The sequence below is a fragment of the Thunnus albacares genome, chromosome 24 (genome assembly GCF_914725855.1).
Source record: "Thunnus albacares chromosome 24, fThuAlb1.1, whole genome shotgun sequence".
Lineage (NCBI taxonomy): Eukaryota > Metazoa > Chordata > Actinopteri > Scombriformes > Scombridae > Thunnus > Thunnus albacares.
In genome coordinates, this window is record NC_058129.1 from 5,876,529 (window position 1) to 5,896,817 (window position 20,289).

At 39.4% G+C, this 20,289-nt stretch overlaps 3 protein-coding genes across 7 annotated transcripts in view; 2 read left to right on the forward strand and 1 right to left on the reverse strand.

Annotated features, from left to right (window-relative positions):
• LOC122976676 (metalloreductase STEAP3-like) overlaps window positions 1–9,328 on the forward strand; it is a 70,305-nt gene extending 60,977 nt beyond the window's left edge. For 2 of the 5 annotated variants that reach the window (XM_044345294.1, XM_044345293.1), the window contains 6 exons: window positions 728–798; window positions 1,697–1,930; window positions 3,187–3,453; window positions 3,649–4,176; window positions 4,902–5,066; window positions 7,566–9,328. In XM_044345294.1, the coding sequence (XP_044201229.1) occupies window positions 1,703–1,930; window positions 3,187–3,453; window positions 3,649–4,176; window positions 4,902–5,066; window positions 7,566–7,853 (1,476 nt within the window). In that variant the 5' untranslated portion in view covers window positions 728–798; window positions 1,697–1,702 and the 3' untranslated portion in view covers window positions 7,854–9,328. The other 3 variants (XM_044345296.1, XM_044345297.1, XM_044345295.1) reach the window with 3 other exon arrangements.
• Window positions 9,329–9,556: 228 nt separating this feature from the next.
• On the forward strand, window positions 9,557–12,237 carry LOC122976681 (acyl-CoA-binding protein-like). The gene is made up of 5 exons (XM_044345302.1): window positions 9,557–9,646; window positions 9,752–9,867; window positions 10,182–10,299; window positions 10,956–11,018; window positions 11,224–12,237. The coding sequence occupies exons 2-5, from the start codon at window positions 9,862–9,864 to the stop codon at window positions 11,295–11,297; spliced, it is 261 nt and encodes an 86-aa protein (XP_044201237.1). The 5' UTR covers window positions 9,557–9,646; window positions 9,752–9,861; the 3' UTR covers window positions 11,298–12,237.
• Window positions 12,238–12,340: 103 nt separating this feature from the next.
• On the reverse strand, window positions 12,341–19,897 carry LOC122976677 (secretin receptor-like). Its single transcript, XM_044345298.1, has 13 exons — window positions 19,671–19,897; window positions 19,487–19,586; window positions 18,903–19,016; window positions 18,354–18,460; window positions 16,396–16,505; window positions 16,119–16,251; window positions 14,658–14,811; window positions 14,482–14,542; window positions 14,326–14,395; window positions 14,123–14,214; window positions 13,690–13,828; window positions 13,536–13,577; window positions 12,341–13,426 (listed from the first exon to the last, which is right to left on the reverse strand). The coding sequence occupies exons 1-13, from the start codon at window positions 19,737–19,739 to the stop codon at window positions 13,238–13,240; spliced, it is 1,380 nt and encodes a 459-aa protein (XP_044201233.1). The 5' UTR covers window positions 19,740–19,897; the 3' UTR covers window positions 12,341–13,237.
• Between the last annotated feature and the right edge of the window lie 392 nt (window positions 19,898–20,289).

Sequence of the window (20,289 nt, forward strand, 5' to 3'; positions counted from 1 at the left end):
ACACGGTTTTGCTTTTGCTTTTTCATTGTAATCCCAGGGCCAGTTTATCAAATACACCAGTTCAACAGCTGCAGATGGAGAAAAGAGGGGAAAATGCTGTTAAAAACCTGGTCACAATGAGAGAATATGAGAATTATTAAACCTTCTTCTTCTTTTTGCAACAGAATGACAAATGATTCAGGAGATAAACTAAAACCATTGAAATAATAATGAGTATCTACAGACATGGGAATGTCATTCATTTTTCTGGTATTTGCTCATAAACCAAAGCATTGGACACATTAACATTTCAACCTGATGATCGAGTGATCATAATAGTTATTCTAATTCATGTCAGGGGGGATGTCTGAACCAAATTTCATGGCAACACATCCAATATTTGTTGTTTTTTGTCACTAAAAACCACAGATGTCAACCTCATGGTGGCAGTGGAGGAAAAGAAAGGCTGGGAGGTCATCAAAGTCATTAATACATCATGTGGGCACCATAAGAATCTGCTCTAAATTTCATGATAATCCATCCACTTGTCAAGACATGCACACTTAATATGGTTTTCATGTATTGCCTTTTGTCTCTTCAATCCCCCCTATCTTTCTCAGCTTATAAATAAAGTTAGTTTTGTTCTAGTAATGAGCAGGTTTTGATGTGGTTTTCTGGATCACATTCATCATGGATCTCGCGCGCTCTCTCTCTTTCTCTCTACTTTATCTTCTGAACACACGTGGAGGCGTGGCGAGGGCGTGGATTGGTCAGTTGCGTCATTTAATCAGGAAGAAGCGCACCAGCTCAGAAAGCGGGGTGAGTGACTAACTGTAAATAAGTAATAACGTTGCTTTAAACACCGACAGAAGCTAAACTATGTAATGTGAGCTGTTATTTTGTCTAAAAGGAGACGTCTTTATTTGTCTTGGTCGCCCTGTGTGTTTAGAAAAGTAACTTTATTCGGAGGAAAAGTTTCCACGAGTTCAGCCAAGGACAACAAGCAAGGTGGTTCAAGTCTGCTTTTCTGCTTTTGAAGCGAAATTCAATATGAATTTCTGTCAATTTAATGTTTTATCGCGTATCGACCAGCTTCAATACATTATGTGACATTATTTACGACTATTTATGAATAGTCACGCTTTTCGGGTAACTTCGCCATAAAGCTGGATAACTACCAAAGCAGCATTTTAATGAAATCAACACTTAAAGTATTTCCACCGCTAATGTAAGTACCGTACGTCATGCGGGTTGGATGTATCGAATCACTCAGTGGGTAAATGTCACACTTGCTTGTTAATTGTGCATGAAATTAATATTATGACGGCTATTTTTGAGCCAGCTGTGTGTACTAGCTACGCAGGCGGATGTATCTGCTGTATTTAGGGTGCGTGATCTCCATTTATACTTATGCTATTATTGGGTCGCTACTCACTGCTTTGACAATGCGAGTTACTGATGTAGGACGTGTCAATAGAGACACAGAGATAATAGGAATCCCAGTTTTGGCTTCTAAAAAGGAGCATCTTTATGTGTAATTCACAGTAGTATTTTATCAAGAACAATAACATCATAACTGCAGATTTACGGCTTTAGAACAAAGTTTTTCTTGCTTTTTATTCTTTTTTCTGTACATCGTAGGAACCAGGTGAGTTAATATGGATGCAAATACACATAAACCAAAAGAATAACACTATCCCCTCTCTCTGTGTGTCAGTGCACTATGCTTGATGAAATGTCACGGCCTTTAATACGAGACAGAGGCGAAGGAGGAGGCTCCAGACACCTCGAAGCCTCCGTGTCTGAACCTGGCACTCCGGTGATCGGTATCCTGGGTACGGGTGACTTCTCCCGCTCGCTCGCCAGAAGGCTGGTGGCCTCCGGCTACCAGGTGGTGGTGGGGAGCCGGACCCCCAAACGCTCCGTGGCTCTGTTCCCCGAAGAGGCCGAGGTGACACACACAGTCTGCCTGTCTCTCGTAGTGACACTCACACTCACCATGTAACTGGTGTTTTTGTTTCTCTCCCTCTGGTGATAATTATATATTTACTCATACTTAAACCACAAGGAATAATAGCTGTTAGTATCCTGAATACATATATACACAGCATCAGTCAAAGGTTTGGACTCACTTTCTCATTCAAGTGAATGGGAAGGTGTGTCCAAACTGTTGGTACTGTAACAGATAATCGAGTCAGCTGTGGTATGAGAACAGCATAAAGAAGTTAATCATTTTTGAAGGATGTCCTGTTATATTGTCAGACTGCATCAGCATTAAAAAGCATTGCCTCTATCAGATATCATACATTTTATTTATACTCAACCGCTTTCTGAAAAGCTTAAGAGGTGCATTTCAGTATCAGCATCAACTTTCACGGGTGGTAGAATATCTGATATTTGTATTCTCCTCCAAATAATATAAATCAATGCGTATATGTACAGTCATTTGAATGAAAATGTGATGAATTATATCCTAATTCATACACTTAGAGCTGCATGTTTTCTATGGTAACTTTCTCATGACACAGTCATATGACAGAGGTAAAAGATTAGCTAACATTTGTAATCCGTAATATATTTTTTATTAAAGTAATAGCTAAAAATTTAATGAAATAATAAAGACTGGAAACAGCTTAGCATTCCATTCTGGTCTTTGTATAGTTTAAACAAACTAGATATTTAGTGATCAGTGAGCTTTAGAGGTTTGCTTTGGCTAGCTTTGTCCTCTTGTTTCCAGTCTTTATGCTAAGCTAAGCTAATGGCTTGCTGGCTCTAGCTTTATGTTTAGCAAACAGACATAAGAGTGGTATCGATCCTCTCAGCTCAGTCTTGGCAGGAAAGTCAATTAGCACATTTCCCAAAATATTTAACTGTTCCTTTAACTTAACTAATGATGTATTACAAGTAACAAATTTGAAAACAGATAAAATAACTACAATATTATGATAAATAACAGAGATACATTTTGTTTGGGATAACACTTGAAGTGAAAGGAGCAATCATAAGTGTAAGAGTAATAATAAAATGTACAGAAGTTGCAAAAAATTAGGGGTTTCATAATTTTTTGGATGATTATTTAGTTCATCACATGATACTAAACTGGACACAATTATTTTAATGTCTAATAATATTCCTGTGCTTATCGTATGTACTTCTACTGTGCGTCCACTCCTCTTGATGCAGACTGTTTCTCTCTTTGTCTTTCAGGTGACCTCCCAGATGGAGGCGGCCAGCCAGGCAGACCTGGTCTTTGTTGCTGTGTTCCCTGAGCATCACTCCACGCTGGTGGGCCTAAAGCCGGCGCTAGCTGGAAAGACTCTGGTGGACGTCAGCAACGGGTTGCGAATAAACCGAGACGGGCCCTCGAATGCCGAACAGCTGGCTGACCTGTTTCCAGAGAGTTGTGTAGTCAAAGCCTTTAACACCATATCAGCCTGGACGCTCCAGGTGGGACCTCGAGATGGAAGCAGACAGGTAGGAAACATCAACAGCCCGTTATGGTTTAGATTAGCTTTGCAAACAAATAGTAAAAGATTTGTTATAAACAGCAGGAAAATTTAACAAAATGAGGAAAGAGAGATATGGAGAGATAGAAGAAGAATAGTGGGAGTAAGAATTCTAGTGAGGACTTGGGGGCTCACTCATCTTTTTGTCCTCTTTCTTCTTCAGGTTTTCCTGTGCAGTGACAGTAGTAAAGCCAAGAGCTCGGTCATACAGCTCTGTCGCAGAATGGGCTTCGTCCCCGTGGATATGGGCCTCCTCTCCTCCTCTCTGGAGATCGAAAACCTCCCCCTTTATCTATTTCCTTCCTGGCGCATCCCCGTCCTCTGCACCCTCTTCCTGTTCATCTTCTTCTACCTGTACAACTTCACCCGTGACGTCCTGCAGCCCTACATCACATCAGGGAAGAACGCTTTCTATAAAATGCCCATTGACACTGTCAACGTCACCCTTCCCTCTGTCGCCTTGGTGATGTTGGCGCTGGTTTACATGCCGGGTTTGTGCGCTGCTTTCCTCCAGCTGTGGTGGGGCACCAAGTACAAACGCTTCCCTAACTGGCTGGACCGCTGGCTCATCAAGAGGAAGCAGTTTGGTCTGTGTAGCTTCCTGTGCGCGGTTCTGCACGCCATCTACAGTCTGTGTCTGCCCATGAGGAAGTCTGCCCGCTTCAAACTGATCAGCAACGCTTTGAAACAGGTGAGAGGAAGCAGCAGAGGAGTCTCTGTGCATGAGTGAGATTAAGGCATCCATCTGTCAATCTAAACGTCAAGGGATCATATCAGTGAGGTTCAGAATTTCTCCTAATCTAGTGCAAGCAAAAAATGAATGAACACATCTTGTCTACTGAGACTTTTTCAGCTCTATGTGCTGGTTCTGCACTGGTAGGAAATAGCCGCAGCCTAGCACACTGAGCCTGATATTGATAAAAGTTGTCGCCTTGTCCGACCTACCCAGCTTTGATATATTACCTGCCAACAATCAAAATGTAAGCATAACAACCTCTCAGGGCCAATTCATCTCTTAGCCTGCAGAGATGGTAGCATGATACTCAGACTGAAATCTAAGGTATGATGTCTGTGCATCAGTACTACTCCTAGTCTGTAACTTCACATTCTGTCTGTAACATTTGTCTTAAAAATTCAAAATATCCCATAGTGGTTTTAGTTAAAACAGTTACACTGATAAACAGCTTTGTGTCTTGGTTGCAAATGATTGCAACACTATGATAACACAATGATGTGTCCACATACATGAAATCAGCATGCTGTTCTTCTGCTTTCATATGTTTTTGCGCATCAGCCAGACATAATGTTAAAAAAAACCTGATTCCTGAATGTAATCCCTGGAAGTGACAAGTCTAATGGCTGTAAAGCTGACTGAAGGGCTTGTCTTCTGAAACCAATTGCTTTTGTGGTGTCCAGATGAAGACGGGGATGGAGGACCCGTGGGTTGAGGAGGAGGTGTGGAGGATGGAGTTGTACGTCTCCGTGGGCATCATGGCCCTCGGGCTGCTCTCTCTGCTGGCTGTCGCCTCGCTGCCTTCGGTTGCCAACACCATCAACTGGAGAGAGTTCAGCTTCATACAGGTAAACGCAGTCACACACACACATGTAGGGGTGGGACACTGCGACGTATCGCGATATTTCCAAAAAATAAAAAATAAAGCTGTCAGACTCTCTGTGTCGGAGCTAGAAACGCAGATGCATCGTGTAACGCAGAATCGCCTTTGTTGTGATATATCGTTATCGTGGGAAGAATATCATGATAGTGTCGTATCGTGAGTTCTGTGATTCCCGCCCTTACACACAAGCACACACACACAGATGCGACTAATGCAGAATGACAGCCAAAGATTGTCACACGCGACACTTGACACACACACACACACACACATCCTGGCGTGCTGTTTCTCTTATATGCTCACATGGGCTTGGAGTCACACACACAAGTGTTTGCACTCCTGCAGCTGCCCCAGATTCAGTGTTAAACTTGGGCTGTGACAAAGCCGTCAGGAGTGTTGTGAGTCAGTACACACACAGTTCCTCTCCTCTCCTCTCCTCTCCTCTCCTCTCCTCTCCTCTCCTCTCCTCTCCTCTCCTCTCCTCTCCTCTCCTCTCCTCTCCTCTCCTCTCCTCTCTTCTCCTCTCCTCTCCTCTCTCCTCGCGGTCCGTCTGCTCTGCTTTCCCTCTTTCATCTCTCCGTTAAACTAATCTGGTGGCCGTCAGATTAGTCATGTGCCGACAGCCGGCCGCGGTGAAAGTCTCTGCCCGGCACATCCGAGCTTGCCGCAGGACAGTGCGTTCACGTATCTTGTGTGTATGCGTGTATAGAAATATCTGTGAGTGTGAGAAGTGTTTGCGCTTGTTTTGGTCTCATTCACGATTACACACTTAGTCCTCAAGGGCAGGATGTTGTCCACTTAATCTGTATGTTTTGAATTAGTTGAAACTACTTGTAGGGATCAACCACGTCTAGCTCGCTTTTAAACATGAAAACCTGACATTTTTGGGAAACTGGTCAGCGGGTAAACTGTTTAGAAATAAGGAATTAGGAAGTTCTGGATGAAAATGTATATAAATTACAGTGTTTACTCATTTCTTTGGCCTCATTTTCACAACAGAGTGTCAGTATACCTTTTAAACACTAAATGCTGCTTAAATACAAATTTCAAAACACTAAATCGATGCAAAATCATACATGCTCAGTTCTCAGAATACAGACACCTCATATTAGAGTTCCAATGCTTATTACTAGATCAGATTCTGATAGTGAAATTATCGGGGGGGGTTGTGTGACGCTGAAACAATTAATCCACAGTTTTACAGCAGCAACAGGAGGTTACGGCCAGTGGTTTACTGGCCATCGGGCATACTGGGACAAATCCCGGCTGGTGGGCTGGTAGGCTGTCAAAAAATACGTTTTTTGGGCCGGTGGACTGTCAAAACATATCTGTTTTTACCTGCCCTCTCTGTGTGCCTGTCATCTGGGGTTCATGTGCTACATGCCTGTGTCAAGCAATCCCAGCTGAGCGCCACCCTTTACTCTCATTGCCAGAGGGGGGAGACAAAAGCCCCACACTGCACCTTTAAAATGCCAAACTGATTGAAATTCAGTGATGAATGCAGTATACAATGTGGCGATGCTGTGATTTAATACAGATGTTTCAAATTGGGAATTAAGGAATGTTGCATTTTGCATTAAGAATTAAGGACATTTTCAGTATCGTCTGTGTCAGAATGACAAGATGAATACTGTGAATAAACACATCAATGCAAAATAACGTTTGATTTGAACTGAACCTTGTATATCTTAGTCCCAGAGTTCCACATACAAGAACTAGTACCCCAAAACTACCTAAACAGTATTATATAAACCACATTATATAAAATAGCACATGTTCTCATCATATGACAGGTTTTAGTAAGAAATGACAAAAATGTGCAGCAGATTAGTCTTAAGCATTTCTCTAATCTCTGAATTATGTGATCCAGGTTCACAGACATTTACCATTTTCTGCACAGACTTACTGTACTTGTTGTAAAGATATCAAATATCTCCCAACATGTCCATTGCAGTTGTAGATACACTGGGAATTATAATCCACTCAGCCCAGTCAGTGTGTGAACAAGGGAGAAGCTATTTTTAACCCTTGACCACTACCCCACTCAACCTTGGGAAGTCTTTGTAATTAGTGGGCTGTGTAGGTGGCTATATGGCAGTCACTCACACACACACACACATGCATACACTGGTGGCGTTCGTTTAGGTCATGAGTGGTAGGTCAGTGTGTTTCCTCGGGGTCTTCAGTAGCCTGTGAGCTAATGTAGTGGGCCGACTGGACTGAAGAGGAGTCACTTCAAGGGAAAATCTCACTCTCTCTCATTTTTTTAAACGATGTGAGTCATATTTTTAGCGTTATGGCATGTAAAGGACTTCCAAACAATGTCTTTGTGTCCCTAAACATTCTTAATATAGTGATTAAAATATCTAAATTAAGAGGAGTGTTGGCCACCGCTACAAAAGTCTGATCCATGTCGTAAAAAGCTCGATGTAGTAATCTGACACCCCTCTCCCACCTCCTGCAGTCCACTCTGGGTTACTGTGCCTTATCCATGGCCACCCTCCACACACTCCTCTACGGCTGGGGCCGCGCCTTCGATGCGGCCCAGTATCGCTTCCACCTGCCGCCCACCTTCATTCTGGTCCTGATCCTCCCTATCACGGTCCTGCTGGGCCGCCTGGCTCTCTTCGTGCCCTGCGTGGCCCTGCGGCTCCGACAGATCCGCCGCGGCTGGGAGAAGAGCCGGCACATCCGCTTCACCCTGCCGGACGACGACTGCCACAGCGGCCTGGAGGATGTCAGTAACGTGTGAAGAACGTGCTGTATAGATGTGTGTTAGATGATCCAGAGAAAAAGGTGTAAAAGCAGAGCTCTTAAACAACATTCACGCAGAAGAGAAATGATTTATACAAGCTTGGAATCTATTGAAAGATCGTTTCCATGTCTCTCGTCTGAGTAATTTCAGTGATTTAGTGTCCTTTAAACAAGTAACAGGTAGCTAAATAGAATATATCTGTCTTTAGAGATATCTGACGAGTATTGATGCCCTCAACCTTTTTGCACTATGCAATCTCAACAATGAGTATTTAGTTCGTCCTCATGCTTTTTACTTTAATTTATTATTTCTGTTTTTACTCCGTTTGAAGCTTCAACACAGAACTGAAGAAAAATTATTTTAGCAGAAGCGATACAAATTCATAACTGAGTCTTTACTGTGATCATCAGAGGTAGTCGGTTCTTCCTCTTGTCTGGTACGTTCCTGTCTTTCAAAGATTTTGATGTAAAAGTTATTTTTGTCAGCCACGTTAGAAAAATAGCCAATCATCTTCATCACAACAAGTCAGTGTTTCATTTTTTTCTATATTTTGTTTTGCAATATGTTCAAAATTCAATGTGCTGTCATATTCATTTAAATGTTAAGGGACTGTATGCAAATTATTTGGGTGGAGACGGGGTTCACTTTTTAAAAAAAGCATGAACCTCCTCTCAAAAATATTAAAACAGTATTGGGTTGGTATAAGTCCTTTAACCATAAATCACTAAAAGAGGCGAAGCATAAAGAATTTAAAGTGACCCACGTCAAGGGGAGGCTGAATTAAAATATAAATATGGGGACAGAAAAAGAAAGAAACTGCTTCTCTCCAAAAAGTCAGACCACCCCGCCTTCAACAAAAATGAAAATCATATTATCTTAATTGTACCATATTATCTTCTCTGACCACCCCCACCCCTAATCATTTTCATACAGTCCCTTACTAGTGCGTTGTTCATAAGCTCTACTGTGCCATCTGGAAAAACAAAGTCTGAAGCACTGCTGCTGAAGTATCTGTCACACTGTGCTGCTGTGGGTTGGCTGGCATTGTCAACCACAGTACGAGTGTGTACAGAATTTAAGAAAACTACATTTGGCCTTTTTTTTAATTCTATTTTTTTATGTTACTGATTATTATTTTGTATGTTGTACTTAACTCACCTGCTGATAAGTAGAATACAGTTGACTAAAAACTCTGAGCGGGCTGTTAAATAACTTCTCAGTTGTTTTCATTATGAACAAAAAAAGATGCCGTTTGTGTTTTTATGTTCAAGTGAGTTTGCATTTTCTCTGTTTTTGTGTCTTTGCCAAAGATGATTTTCTGATACCGTCACAGATAGATGTTTTATGAATCTAAATGAAAATATAGTATAGTAGTGTACTGAAATTTAAATGTCTCTTACCATGAAGACATGAATGTTACAATTTCAAACTGATATTTCTAGAACATAAATAAAACATTTTTTCTACAAGTTCTTCATTGTTTTATTTAATGCTTTAATCATTCAGTGTGAAAAAGGTTTGTAGATATTGGGCTCATTGGGTTGTCAGTGTTTTTTATCAATATCAGGTAAGGACAAAGAAGTCTGCAGACAGCCTGTTAGCTGTGTAGGTGCTGCCACATTGTGGTGGGTGAATAATCTTTCCACACAAGACAGAAACCTTTTACATGACATGAATATTAACATTGAGGAACACAAGAGTAATGAGATATGTTTTCCATGCAGCCTTATCACAAGTAAGTCACGTGGGAGGGAACGATATAATGAAACATTTGGCAAAACATACAGCAGGTACATTGAATAATAATCACTTTTCTTCATCATGGAGACTATTCATAATGTGTCCTCGCTGAGGGTGTTGACTTAAAGAGCGACCTCCCACTTTATTCCCCTCAGCGAATGTGTGACAATGACAGACAACATCATTGTAGGACGAGTTTGACGACTGAAAACTGGGATGTGAGTTCAGCTGCAACAGCAAGGTGTGTCACTTTCTCTCTGCAGCCATGACTGTAAGTACTATTGCTTTTGAATATGAGCCTTCCCTACAATGTTACATCAAATATTTATGATATTATGAAGTTATCTCTCAGGTATGCTGGCCTATTGTTTCACAGGAATTGTAATGAGGTTGTTACATAACATAGGAATGGTTCTGTTTACTGTAGCTAGCTGTGTTAAGATTTAAATAAGCTTATTATTTTACAAGAACAATATTTCTTCTCAGTGCTGCACCGTGTGAGTTATAAGTTTGAAGATGACAATGCATTTCATCAACACTTTGACACAGATCTCTGTATCAGCTTGTATTTTCTTCCCCTACCAGGAATCCTTTGAAAAAGCAGCAGAAGAGGCGAAGATACTGAAACAGAGACCAAACCGTGAAGAACTGACTGCACTATATGGTTTATATAAACAAGCCACAGCTGGAGATGTTAACACAGGTGAGTGTTTTTAACATTGTAGAATTTCAAACAGATACACTAAAGAGAGAGACTGTTCTGTGGTGTTCTGTGGTGTTCTGGGCTGTCAAGTACTTGTGCAAAGACTCACAGTGAGGTGTGGTTGAGGGAAAAAATGAGGCCCGACGAGTTAGGTGTCATACTATGAATGATGGCAAGACTGATAAGTTTACATAGTCTACATAGACAAAAATGCACTATTACTGACATGAATATTCAAAATGAGGATTTTAAAGCCCCTGAAAACCGATATGAAAGTTTCATATCCATATTATTTCTTTACAACATTAATTTTCATGACTAAATGAGCAACAATCAAAGTTAAAACCTGGTTTAAAAACACTTTATTGTTATTCATTAAGAGTTACGACTCTCAAAAACACAAAATACAGAAATTCTTCATACAAAATAACTACTAAAATGCTCTGAATTTGGCAGATAATTGTGTGTTTATGTAGAACCATATTGCTCATAACAAGAAGCTGATTGAGAAAATAGGTTTTCAGGGACTTTGAAGCTCACCTGTGTTGCATCTGTTATTGTTATTTATTGTTACTGTGTGGGTATAAGAGCAACTGACACAAAGTTTTGGAAATGGCTTTAACTACAGCGAACAATGGTTGCATTTACATCCACAGACCGTCCAGGGATGTTTGACTTGACAGGACGAGGAAAATGGGATGCATGGAATCAAAAGAAAGGTCAGATTGATAGAACTATTTTTTTCAGTAGAAAATGTCTAAACATCTTGTTTTAGGGAAGATTATTCTTCCACAAAGCCTAGTTTGAAACACATTAATGAAATTATCTACAAAAAACATAAATGTGGGGTTTGACTGTGTCAGATTTTTATTTTTAAACTGCTGAGCAGATGTTTAACTGGTGTTTCTGTTTCCAAACCTACAGGTCTGTCCAAAGAAGAAGCAATGGCCTCCTATGTTGATGTGGTGGAGAAGCTGAAGGCAAAATATGGAATCTAGAGTTTGTGTCTCACAAACACTTATTACAAGTATTTTCAGTGTCATATCTCCCTTTTTTAATAGACACAAGAAATTTGAGAATCTTAAGGACTGATTTTAAATGATGCTACTCTCTAAGAGTACTTTATTGCCATGTAAGACATAAAAGGTCAAATGCTAGAGAACAACACAATTTGGAATACTTTCTGATACTCCACACCGGTTAAAACATAGAAGTGTTTAAAGGAATAGTTCATCATTTTGGGAAATTCATTTGAATCTATAGAGCCATCAGATGGTTAGCTTAGCTTAGCATACAGACTGGAAATTTGGCAACTACCCTGGCTCTGTCCAACGGTTAAAAAATCAGCCTGACAGAGCTAGGCTAACTGTTTCCCCCTGCTTTCAGTCTTTATGCTAAGCTAAGCTAATTGCCTGCTGGCTTTCATATTTTACAAACATGAGAAAGTTATCAATCTTCAACCAATCAATCAATCAGAGTTTATTTGTATAGCACTTCTCTTACAAACAAAATGTAATACAAAGTGCTTCACACCATAAAACAGTAGCCCCCCCCTATCCACACACAAAGCGATAAATGACTTTGTAATTAATAAAGCACTCAATAGTAACAACGCTCAATAAAAACAGGAACTGGGGGAACGTTATCATAAATCTCATTAATTTGCAGTGAGGAAACACCAGAGGCAGGATTAGAAATAGATGAAAATTCCAAATAGCAAAATAAGGTAATAATAGAAAAGTGAGGTACAAATTTTTTTTTAAATAAAATAAAAAAAATAAAAACTCCAAACAGTATGTTCTTCTCATCTAACTAACTCACTCTAGGCAAGAAAGTGAATAAGTGAATTTTCTAAAATGCAAATACATTTTCATATAGAAACCTTCAGAACAGAGTGTCTGTATACAGAAATGGCAATTAAAAATAAATACTTGTTCTCATTAGTTTCTGTTCTTTGTTTCATTTGTTGCTGTTGTCCTCTATGAAACAACGATGTCCAAATGTCCAGCGAGTTTTGACACTTATCTGCAGAAGACACACCTTCGTCCTACAGATGTTCAGTACAGATGGCAGATTGTGCACAGTTGTAATTGAGGGTGGTGCTTCATTTCAACTGTCGAATTGGATCACAGGGCAGCTAGAAAAACACTTGAGGGCAGTCACTGTAGTTCGGCTGATGGTGAATCATGTTTTTGGGGTTTTATAAGCACATAGCCAACCAATTTTCAGTTTAATCACCACAAGGAAAAGTACCCAGTTGCACAATGTGATAATGTCTTCTCTGGCTCTGGAAGAGTCTGATAAAACAAACCTGATCAGGGTTATCTCAGATTGGGCTTCAAACTTTTTTTTACAGAAAGCTTGTACGTTACAAACTGGAGTCGTTGAGTTTAAAGTACTTATTATCTAAGGAAAGAAGCTAATGAATTGCATCATGGGAAGTGTAGGATCCAGTGTTCTTGAAGCTTGACCAGTACCAGGTACAAAAAGTCAGGATATCTCAGTCTCTGCTGTAACAATTTTGACCACTCTTTCTCAAATCTGTCTTTCCCAAGTCCCTTGACTTTATGAAGTGTAATACTAAATAGCATGGGTACCCCTTTAATAGATATTTTAGAATTTTTGCTATTGCCCTTTTGAGGCTTATTGTCACCTGAACAATTAAGTGCATCATTACAGGTTGTAACTGTAGCATGTGAACATAAATCATTGCTATATTCATTTTAAATATGTGTAATTACTACAAAGACTGACAGTTTACCAACTGTACATTTTACATCCTGACATTCTCAGATAAAACCACTCCAGGGATTAGAAAAATATGCATTTGACAGCAGTAAACACTCAAGCTGCAGTTGTATTACTAATTGACAGTCAGCTCTAAGCCAGGATTGAATATGTATCAACAAGGAATGAAAGAAAACATGCCAGTCCCAACTTAAATCACGTCCATAGTATCCATAGGGAGCCCGCTGGTTGTCAGGCTGCCTGGAGAGCAGGGTAGCAGGGAGACCTGTGTGTGAGGAGACCCGCTCTGGCTGACGGAGCTGTGATGCTGCTTGGGTCGACTGGGCAGGTGCTGAGTCAGCCTCCACCTCCTCCACCTCCTCTGAATCTCATGCTGCACCTGGAAATGTGCACGTCACAGATCCCCAACTTACTCCACGCTATCAAAACCTGCATGTATAATTTCTGAACTGAAAGGTTTTGGCTCTAATTGGCTGACTGGTTCTTACCTCTCCGTTCATGAAAGAGTAGAGGACAGCGACCACAAAGCCCTTTAAGAAGAAATAAAAGAGAAAGGTGCATATGTCAGCGACTGCAGTTGTATTTGTCCTTATTCTGAGTTTATCTGGTGCTCTGTCTGCTTCACACGTACACCTCATTTACCTGTATGGATGACAGAGCCAGCTCAGCAAAGGTCCATATCTTAAACACTAAGCTGCTGACTTGAACTGGTAACAAAGCAAACACGATGTACTGCAGACCAAACAGAGCCACCAGGAAAAATGTGGATTTGATCAGCCTCCTGGTGAAGGAAAAGCAGAAGCATTTTTTTTTTCATTTCAATAGAGATAATTAACTTTTTCCAGCTCTCACACATGTATTTATGTCTGTCCCGTCGAAATGAACCTGCTAATGTTAATAAAAGCAAACTGGAGTAAGGATCCAAATGCTCTTTAATCCCTTATCCTATGCAAAATACAAGGTCTATACCTCAAAAACAGCGTATTTACGTACATAATAAACTACAGGCTTCAATTTTACATATCAACAGTATGCCATTGTAACAATACCACAGTGTGATCAGTGTACTACTCACTTGTACTGGTTGAATTCATTCCTCTGTGCATCTGGCATTCTGAGTTTGCTCACCAGTATCCTCAAAATGCCCAAGAAAAAGATGAGATTAATCTGAAATGATAAAAACCTATAAGCGCTGCTGCTATGCTACTTTATAATACACATCTTACATGTTAATGTTAAAAAAGAGAATGAGGTTTTAGTAATAAAGAAAGTATTTACAAATATAGTGAGTAAAACTGGAACTCGAAGTATCCACCAAATCCATTCAAGTTTCCTGGTTTCCCAACAGCTTTATCAATGAAATAAAAAAATGATTATATGATAATATCATAAATGTATGAATGAATGAAGGAAACTGATTTTTACACTCCTTACCCTTCATCCTCATAAAAATATTTGGCACACCCCCAGGAGACAATAACAATCAGTGGTATACCTGTGTGATGAAGTAAGTTTTTGTTAAGTCTCAAAAAAGCACTGAATCAGTGTTTCATAAAGCCAACTTCAGATATGTATATGTGTGAAGCACAGAGAAATATGTGATTCCCTACCCCAGCTGAGGACGATGTACCAGACGAGGTGTTTCTTCAGGGAGAAGAAGGAGCGGCTCACCAGCGTGAAGAGGAAGTGACCCTCCACCAGCAGCCAGCTGTAGTTTGCCAGGATGGAGTAGTTGGAAAACATCAGCACGACCTTACATGCCACCTGCCACACACAGTTACAGGAGTGGTATTAGTGTTGAGGAGCTGGTTAAAGGCTGAATGTGATTTGTTCATGTTACAATATTGTAAAAGTCCTGCTATGGACCTTGTTGTATGATTGTATGGACTGAAGAGAGTGTAAGGTTTTTGGGTAAATACAAAAATCTTAAACAAGCAGCTTAAACAAGTAATAATCAAATTATATTACAATATTTTTAAAGGACCAGTTTTACATTTTGGGAAATACACTTAGCTTTCTTGCAGAGAGTTAGATAAGAAGATTGATACCACTCTCATTTCTGTACACTAAATATGAAGCAGCAGACGATTAGCTTAGCTTAGCATAAAGACTGGAAGCAGTGGAAAACAGCTAGTCTGGCTCTGTCCTAAGGAAGAAAAACTGCCTTTCAGCAACTCATAGCTCACAAATTAACACATCTAATTTGATCACAACATACAAAAACTAAGGTGTGAGCCTTTTTAACCAGCAGAAATTTGATGCAATGTTTTACTGATACCTAGTGGTCATATAATGTATTGTACCCTGAAATACACTGGTTCAACACACTCACATTAGTGTAACAAAAAAGTAGCTTTTGTTGACATCTAATAGTTAACTAGCACCATCTTGTGGCAAAACACACTTGTTTTACTGCACCAAACATTCAGCTTAGGATTTTTATAGACAAATTTTAGCATGATGAAACAACTAGCCTGGCTCGGTCCAAAAGTTAAATAAACATCAGACTATGAGCGCCTCAAAGCTCACTAATGAACAGATTATGTCTCCTATGTTTAATAAAACTTTTCTGTGAGAACAACACGATTCTCACAGAGAACATGATTTTACTGGAGGTTATGTGCAGGACAAGAAGTCAACGCTCCCTACCATGAAATAGTTTCAGCATGTAACCCCCTGTAAGACTGTAAGACAGAGCCAGAATAGCTGTTGTTTCCCTTTTGCTTCCAGTCTTTATGCTAAGCTAAGCTAACTGTCACCTGGTTCTAGTGTTATATTTAGCATACAGAGTGGTGTCGATCTTTTCATCTAATTTTCTGCAACAAAGAAAATAAGCAGAACCCAAAATTTTTAACAATCCAAATGACACCCATCCAACCTTTTACACATTTTATGTGCCTTTTACAGATTAAATTATGATCACTTTGAATAGATTTACTATTCACACAGGTTTTAGGTTTTAGATTCACTGGATCTTTTTCAAGTAGCAAATGTTCAACGTATGTAGTATATTTTAGTGAGTTTATGAATATCAACTGGGCATGTAAATGTGTTAATGGTAGTATTGATACAGGATAGGAGTCACAGTGGTAGAGCTCTTCATTCTTAAATAGCAGAGAGTCTCTGATGAAGATGAAGATGGCTTTCAGGATAAAGGAGATGAACAGCTGGATGTGAATGTAGTTCCTGGTACAGTGCAGCTTCCTGAAGAAATATTAACATTCACAGTTTGAGGTTTGTTGCATAATTCATCAGCTTTAGGGGCAGGTTCACTTCAAAAACTGCATTTCACACGGGTTATTATGGAAGAAGGAGGGACACAGGGATAAGAAAAATAAAGTTTCTCACCTAAACAGACAGAATATGGCGATGGCGATGGTGAGAGAGATGAGAGAGAGCGCGTATCCTGCTGTATACATGGTCTTCACGTAGGAGAAGTACAAATGAGAATCTAACGGCTGAACAAAGAAAAGAGAACATGCTCATCAGTTTATCACCTCCATAACAGCACAAATATGATTTGATAATACAGTTTATCACCTCCCATTGTTTAAACAGCTCATGTGAGGAGAAGTGTTTGAGAATGTTTATTGCTTAAAGTGAGCTCAAATGTATGCATGATTGAATTAATACTAAGTTGCTGACAATATTTTATGATTTTAAACAGTATTTCGGCCTGGGTCTGGATAAAGCGATCAAATAAAAAATTCAGGTATCAAATTTATTTTACAACTGAAAGTTTGGTAACATGTTAAAACTCTTAAGAGTTGGTTGCCAGTTAGCTTATCTTAGCATATGGAGTGGAGGCAGGTTGAGACAGTTAGCCTGGTGCTGTCAAAAGCTAGGTGGGATTTTTTTTTTTTTTTAACATTTATAGCCAGGCTGGCTGTTTCCCCCTGCCTCCACTTCTTATGCTAAGCTAAGCTAATTGCCTGCAGGACCTAGCTTCAAATTCAATGTACAAACACTCTAAATATGTGTAAACAAGATACTAAATAGCAATTCAAAAAGACTATGCTAAACTTGTTTATATAATTTTGTACATGACACAATTTCACTCTTACATAAGTTTAGTGTTAAGACTGTAAGCAGGGAAAGCAGCTAGCATGACTCCATTCAAATATAACACGACCTAACGTTATAATTTGTGGAGAAAAAAACAAACAAACAAACAAAAAAAAAACATAATGTAAAGTTAACAGTAAGCTGTGGTTTTACAAGGAGATATCAGGACTCTTTCATGGCTGGGCCAGTAACCACTTTGCCTGGCAACCCCATGATGACAACAAGACAAGAAAAACAATACTAGGAAACAGGTCCACCATGTAACTCCCTGTAAAACCACAACTTGCCATTTTTACATTGCAATCGTTGTTTGTTTTAAACAAACAAAATATATTGTATTTATTTGTGAGCTTTAGAAGTGCTGGTAGGAAGATTCTTGTACCTTTGGACAGAGCCAAGCTAGTTGTTTCTCCCTGGTTCCAATCTTATTCTAAGCTAAGCTAACCGTCTCCTAGCTCTAGCTCCATACTTAGCACACAGATGAGAGTGGAATCAATCTTCTCATGTAACTCTTGGCAAGAAAGAGAATTTCCCAAATTTTCAAGCTATTCCTTTAAAAGATAGGTTCACAATTTTTCCAGTCTGTCTGAAAACAACAGTCAGGTGTCAGTATGAACACTGAAAGAGGTTTTCCTCACTGTAATCATTCCTCCTATTCATACTGGCTATTAAAAGACCCCCATCAAATGTGCTTTTAATGTAAGTGATGGAGGCCAAAATCCACAGTGTGTCCACACAGTCATTTCATGCAAAAATGCATTTAAAAGTTTATCTGAAGCTTATATGAGGCTTCAGCAGTCTGAGTTTGTCATATCAAGTGGATATCTGCCACACTTACAGTCTTTCTTAGCATCAAATTCCCTCTTTGTGTTTCCTTGTTGAGCTGTGGTGGATGTATAGTTACAAAAAATGGACTTTGGCACTAAAAAGACTGTAACGTTGAAAGATATCTACTTGATTTGACTCATTTAGACAACTTCATATTACAGCAAAAAAAATCTGTTTCAGTGTTCATTTGGGCATCTGACTGACAGACTTGAAAAAATGTGTACTTGTCCTTTCAGCACACATAGAAATAATAATTATGGTGATATAAAATTCGTACAGTTTATCAACCATCTCAGGAGGCATATGTGTAGATACTATGGTATTTTGTAAATGCAAAATTGGGTGCATTTGTCCTAGTCATACGTTATATTGGATAAACTACATGTATTGAATGTGTATTAGATGCCACCAACCTCCCCAAGAAAGTGGAGTGTCTCATTGAAAGTGTAGCCACATGCATCCTCATGTGGAACAAGAGGGTCTGTCCAGCCGTTGGCAGTGCAGTTGCGATACACTTTACCTGCAAAATGGCAATACAACCACAGGTCTGTCTCTGTCCTCTGAGTGTATATGCATCTGAGCCAAATACGTCTGTGTTCTCTGATTTATTTGACAGTAAGAAGCTGCAAAACCATCACTTTCCCTCTTCAGTTGCTTCTATAAACATCTGGTTCTTCAGATAAATTATGATGAAATCTATCATCCTCATCTCCCCACGTAAACGTAGCACTCCAATGTGTTACCCGCCGTCTCTATGTACACAAGCATTTTTATGGCTGAATGTTTGTAGAGAGACCCTGAGAGGGATAAGCTGTCTCAGTTCCTTATGAAAACAAATTCGTTTCCTGGCAAATAATTAACCAGTGCAATGTGGTATAGATAATGGATGTCTGTTTGTATTTGTGTGTCAGTGTGTGTGTGTGTGTGTGTGTGTGTGTGTGTGTGTGTGTGGAGTATCTCACCTTCTGCGTTGAAAAATTCGGGACACGGTTGAGAGACAGTTTCCCCAAGAGAAGCAGGTGGCCAGCAGTTCAGGTAATCCCACATTCCCTTACAGTGTACAGTCATATTGTTTTCTTGATAGAAACAAAAAAATTACACGTTTTACTTTGATTTTATGGAATTCCACCCAAAAAATGGAGAGACATTATAACATCATGATATAATATAAAATATAAAACAAAATATTTGGTTTGATGTTTTTAATTGCAGGATAAAAACTACAAAACCACCATATCTGGATTAGTCTTGACCCTGCAATATAAAATACTTTCTGAAATTTCTCTTCATAAATACAAGCGTTAGCGTGCATTATATTGTATGACCACTAGATGTCACTGAAACATTGCATCAGATTTCAATAGGTTACACTATAAAAGGCCTATTCAATCATTTGTTTCATGCATTTCAGAGATCACCAACATAAAGTGTTTTTTCAATGGAAATTTTCACAAAACAGTATTCTTCAGTGGCTGAATATTTTAGTATTATCAGTATCAGGTGACATATGCCTAAAATAAACTATTTAAAAACTGTACTGACTTACCTGTTGCTTTGAGTGACTTAAAACGTAGCAGATCTTTCATGCACTTGTCTTCCTCTTTGACGAGATGATGATGAGGATGGCAGCCTGATGACAGTTTTGCCTGTAATAAACGCAGCTGTTCACGCACTTTTTCTTATATAGAAATCATAGATTCGGATCAAACACGCATCTCTTTTTTTCTCACCTGGGCTGCCAGTAGCACTCCAATAAGTCCAAGTTTTTTCATTGTGTCGGCCAGGTTCCCTTTTTCCATCAAGACAGGTTACTACATCCAGACCTCAAGCTGCATATCTGATAACAATGAAAGGCAAGCATCCTGCCATGCAGCAGATATATGAGCTGTGAAAATCAAACATAGGCCTATACGCACAGAGTCGATAATTACGCACGATATCCTCCAGGTCACTCTGCTGAGCGCTTATATCAAGGTAGCTATAATAAAACTGCAACTTCCTGTTTCTACTTTCAAAATAATATCATTAAAAAAAGTGGATCACATCACTCCAGATCTCAGATCTTTAAACTGTCTATCAAAGAATTGATTTTAAAATACTGCTGTTGGTTTATAAAGCACTGAATCGTTTAGGGCCAAGATACATTTCTGATCTGCTGCTACGTTATGAACCATCCAGACCTCTCAGGTTAATCAGGGACAGGTCTGCTATCTGTTCTGAAAACTAAACATGGAGAAGCAGTGTTCAGTTTTTATGCTCCACATATCTGGAACAAACTCCCTAACCCTAACCCTTTTTCATATTGCCTTATGTTGCTCTTACAATTTGTCTTGATGTCTTTTATGTGTC

Coding starts and splice junctions, on each gene's coding strand:
- LOC122976681 (XM_044345302.1), top strand. Junction 10,300..10,955: donor AGCTGGAGATGTTAACACAG/GTGAGTGTTTTT, acceptor TTACATCCACAG/ACCGTCCAGGGATGTTTGAC. Junction 11,019..11,223: donor TGCATGGAATCAAAAGAAAG/GTCAGATTGATA, acceptor CCAAACCTACAG/GTCTGTCCAAAGAAGAAGCA.
- LOC122976677 (XM_044345298.1), bottom strand. CDS start 19,739: ATGGAAAAAGGGAACCTGGCCGACACAATGAAAAAACTTGGACTTATT. Junction 18,461..18,902: donor CGAATTTTTCAACGCAGAAG/GTGAGATACTCC, acceptor GCCATTTTGCAG/GTAAAGTGTATCGCAACTGC. Junction 14,812..16,118: donor ACCACTGTGACTCCTATCCT/GTATCAATACTA, acceptor TGTGTGTGGCAG/GTGGCATGTAAGGTCGTGCT.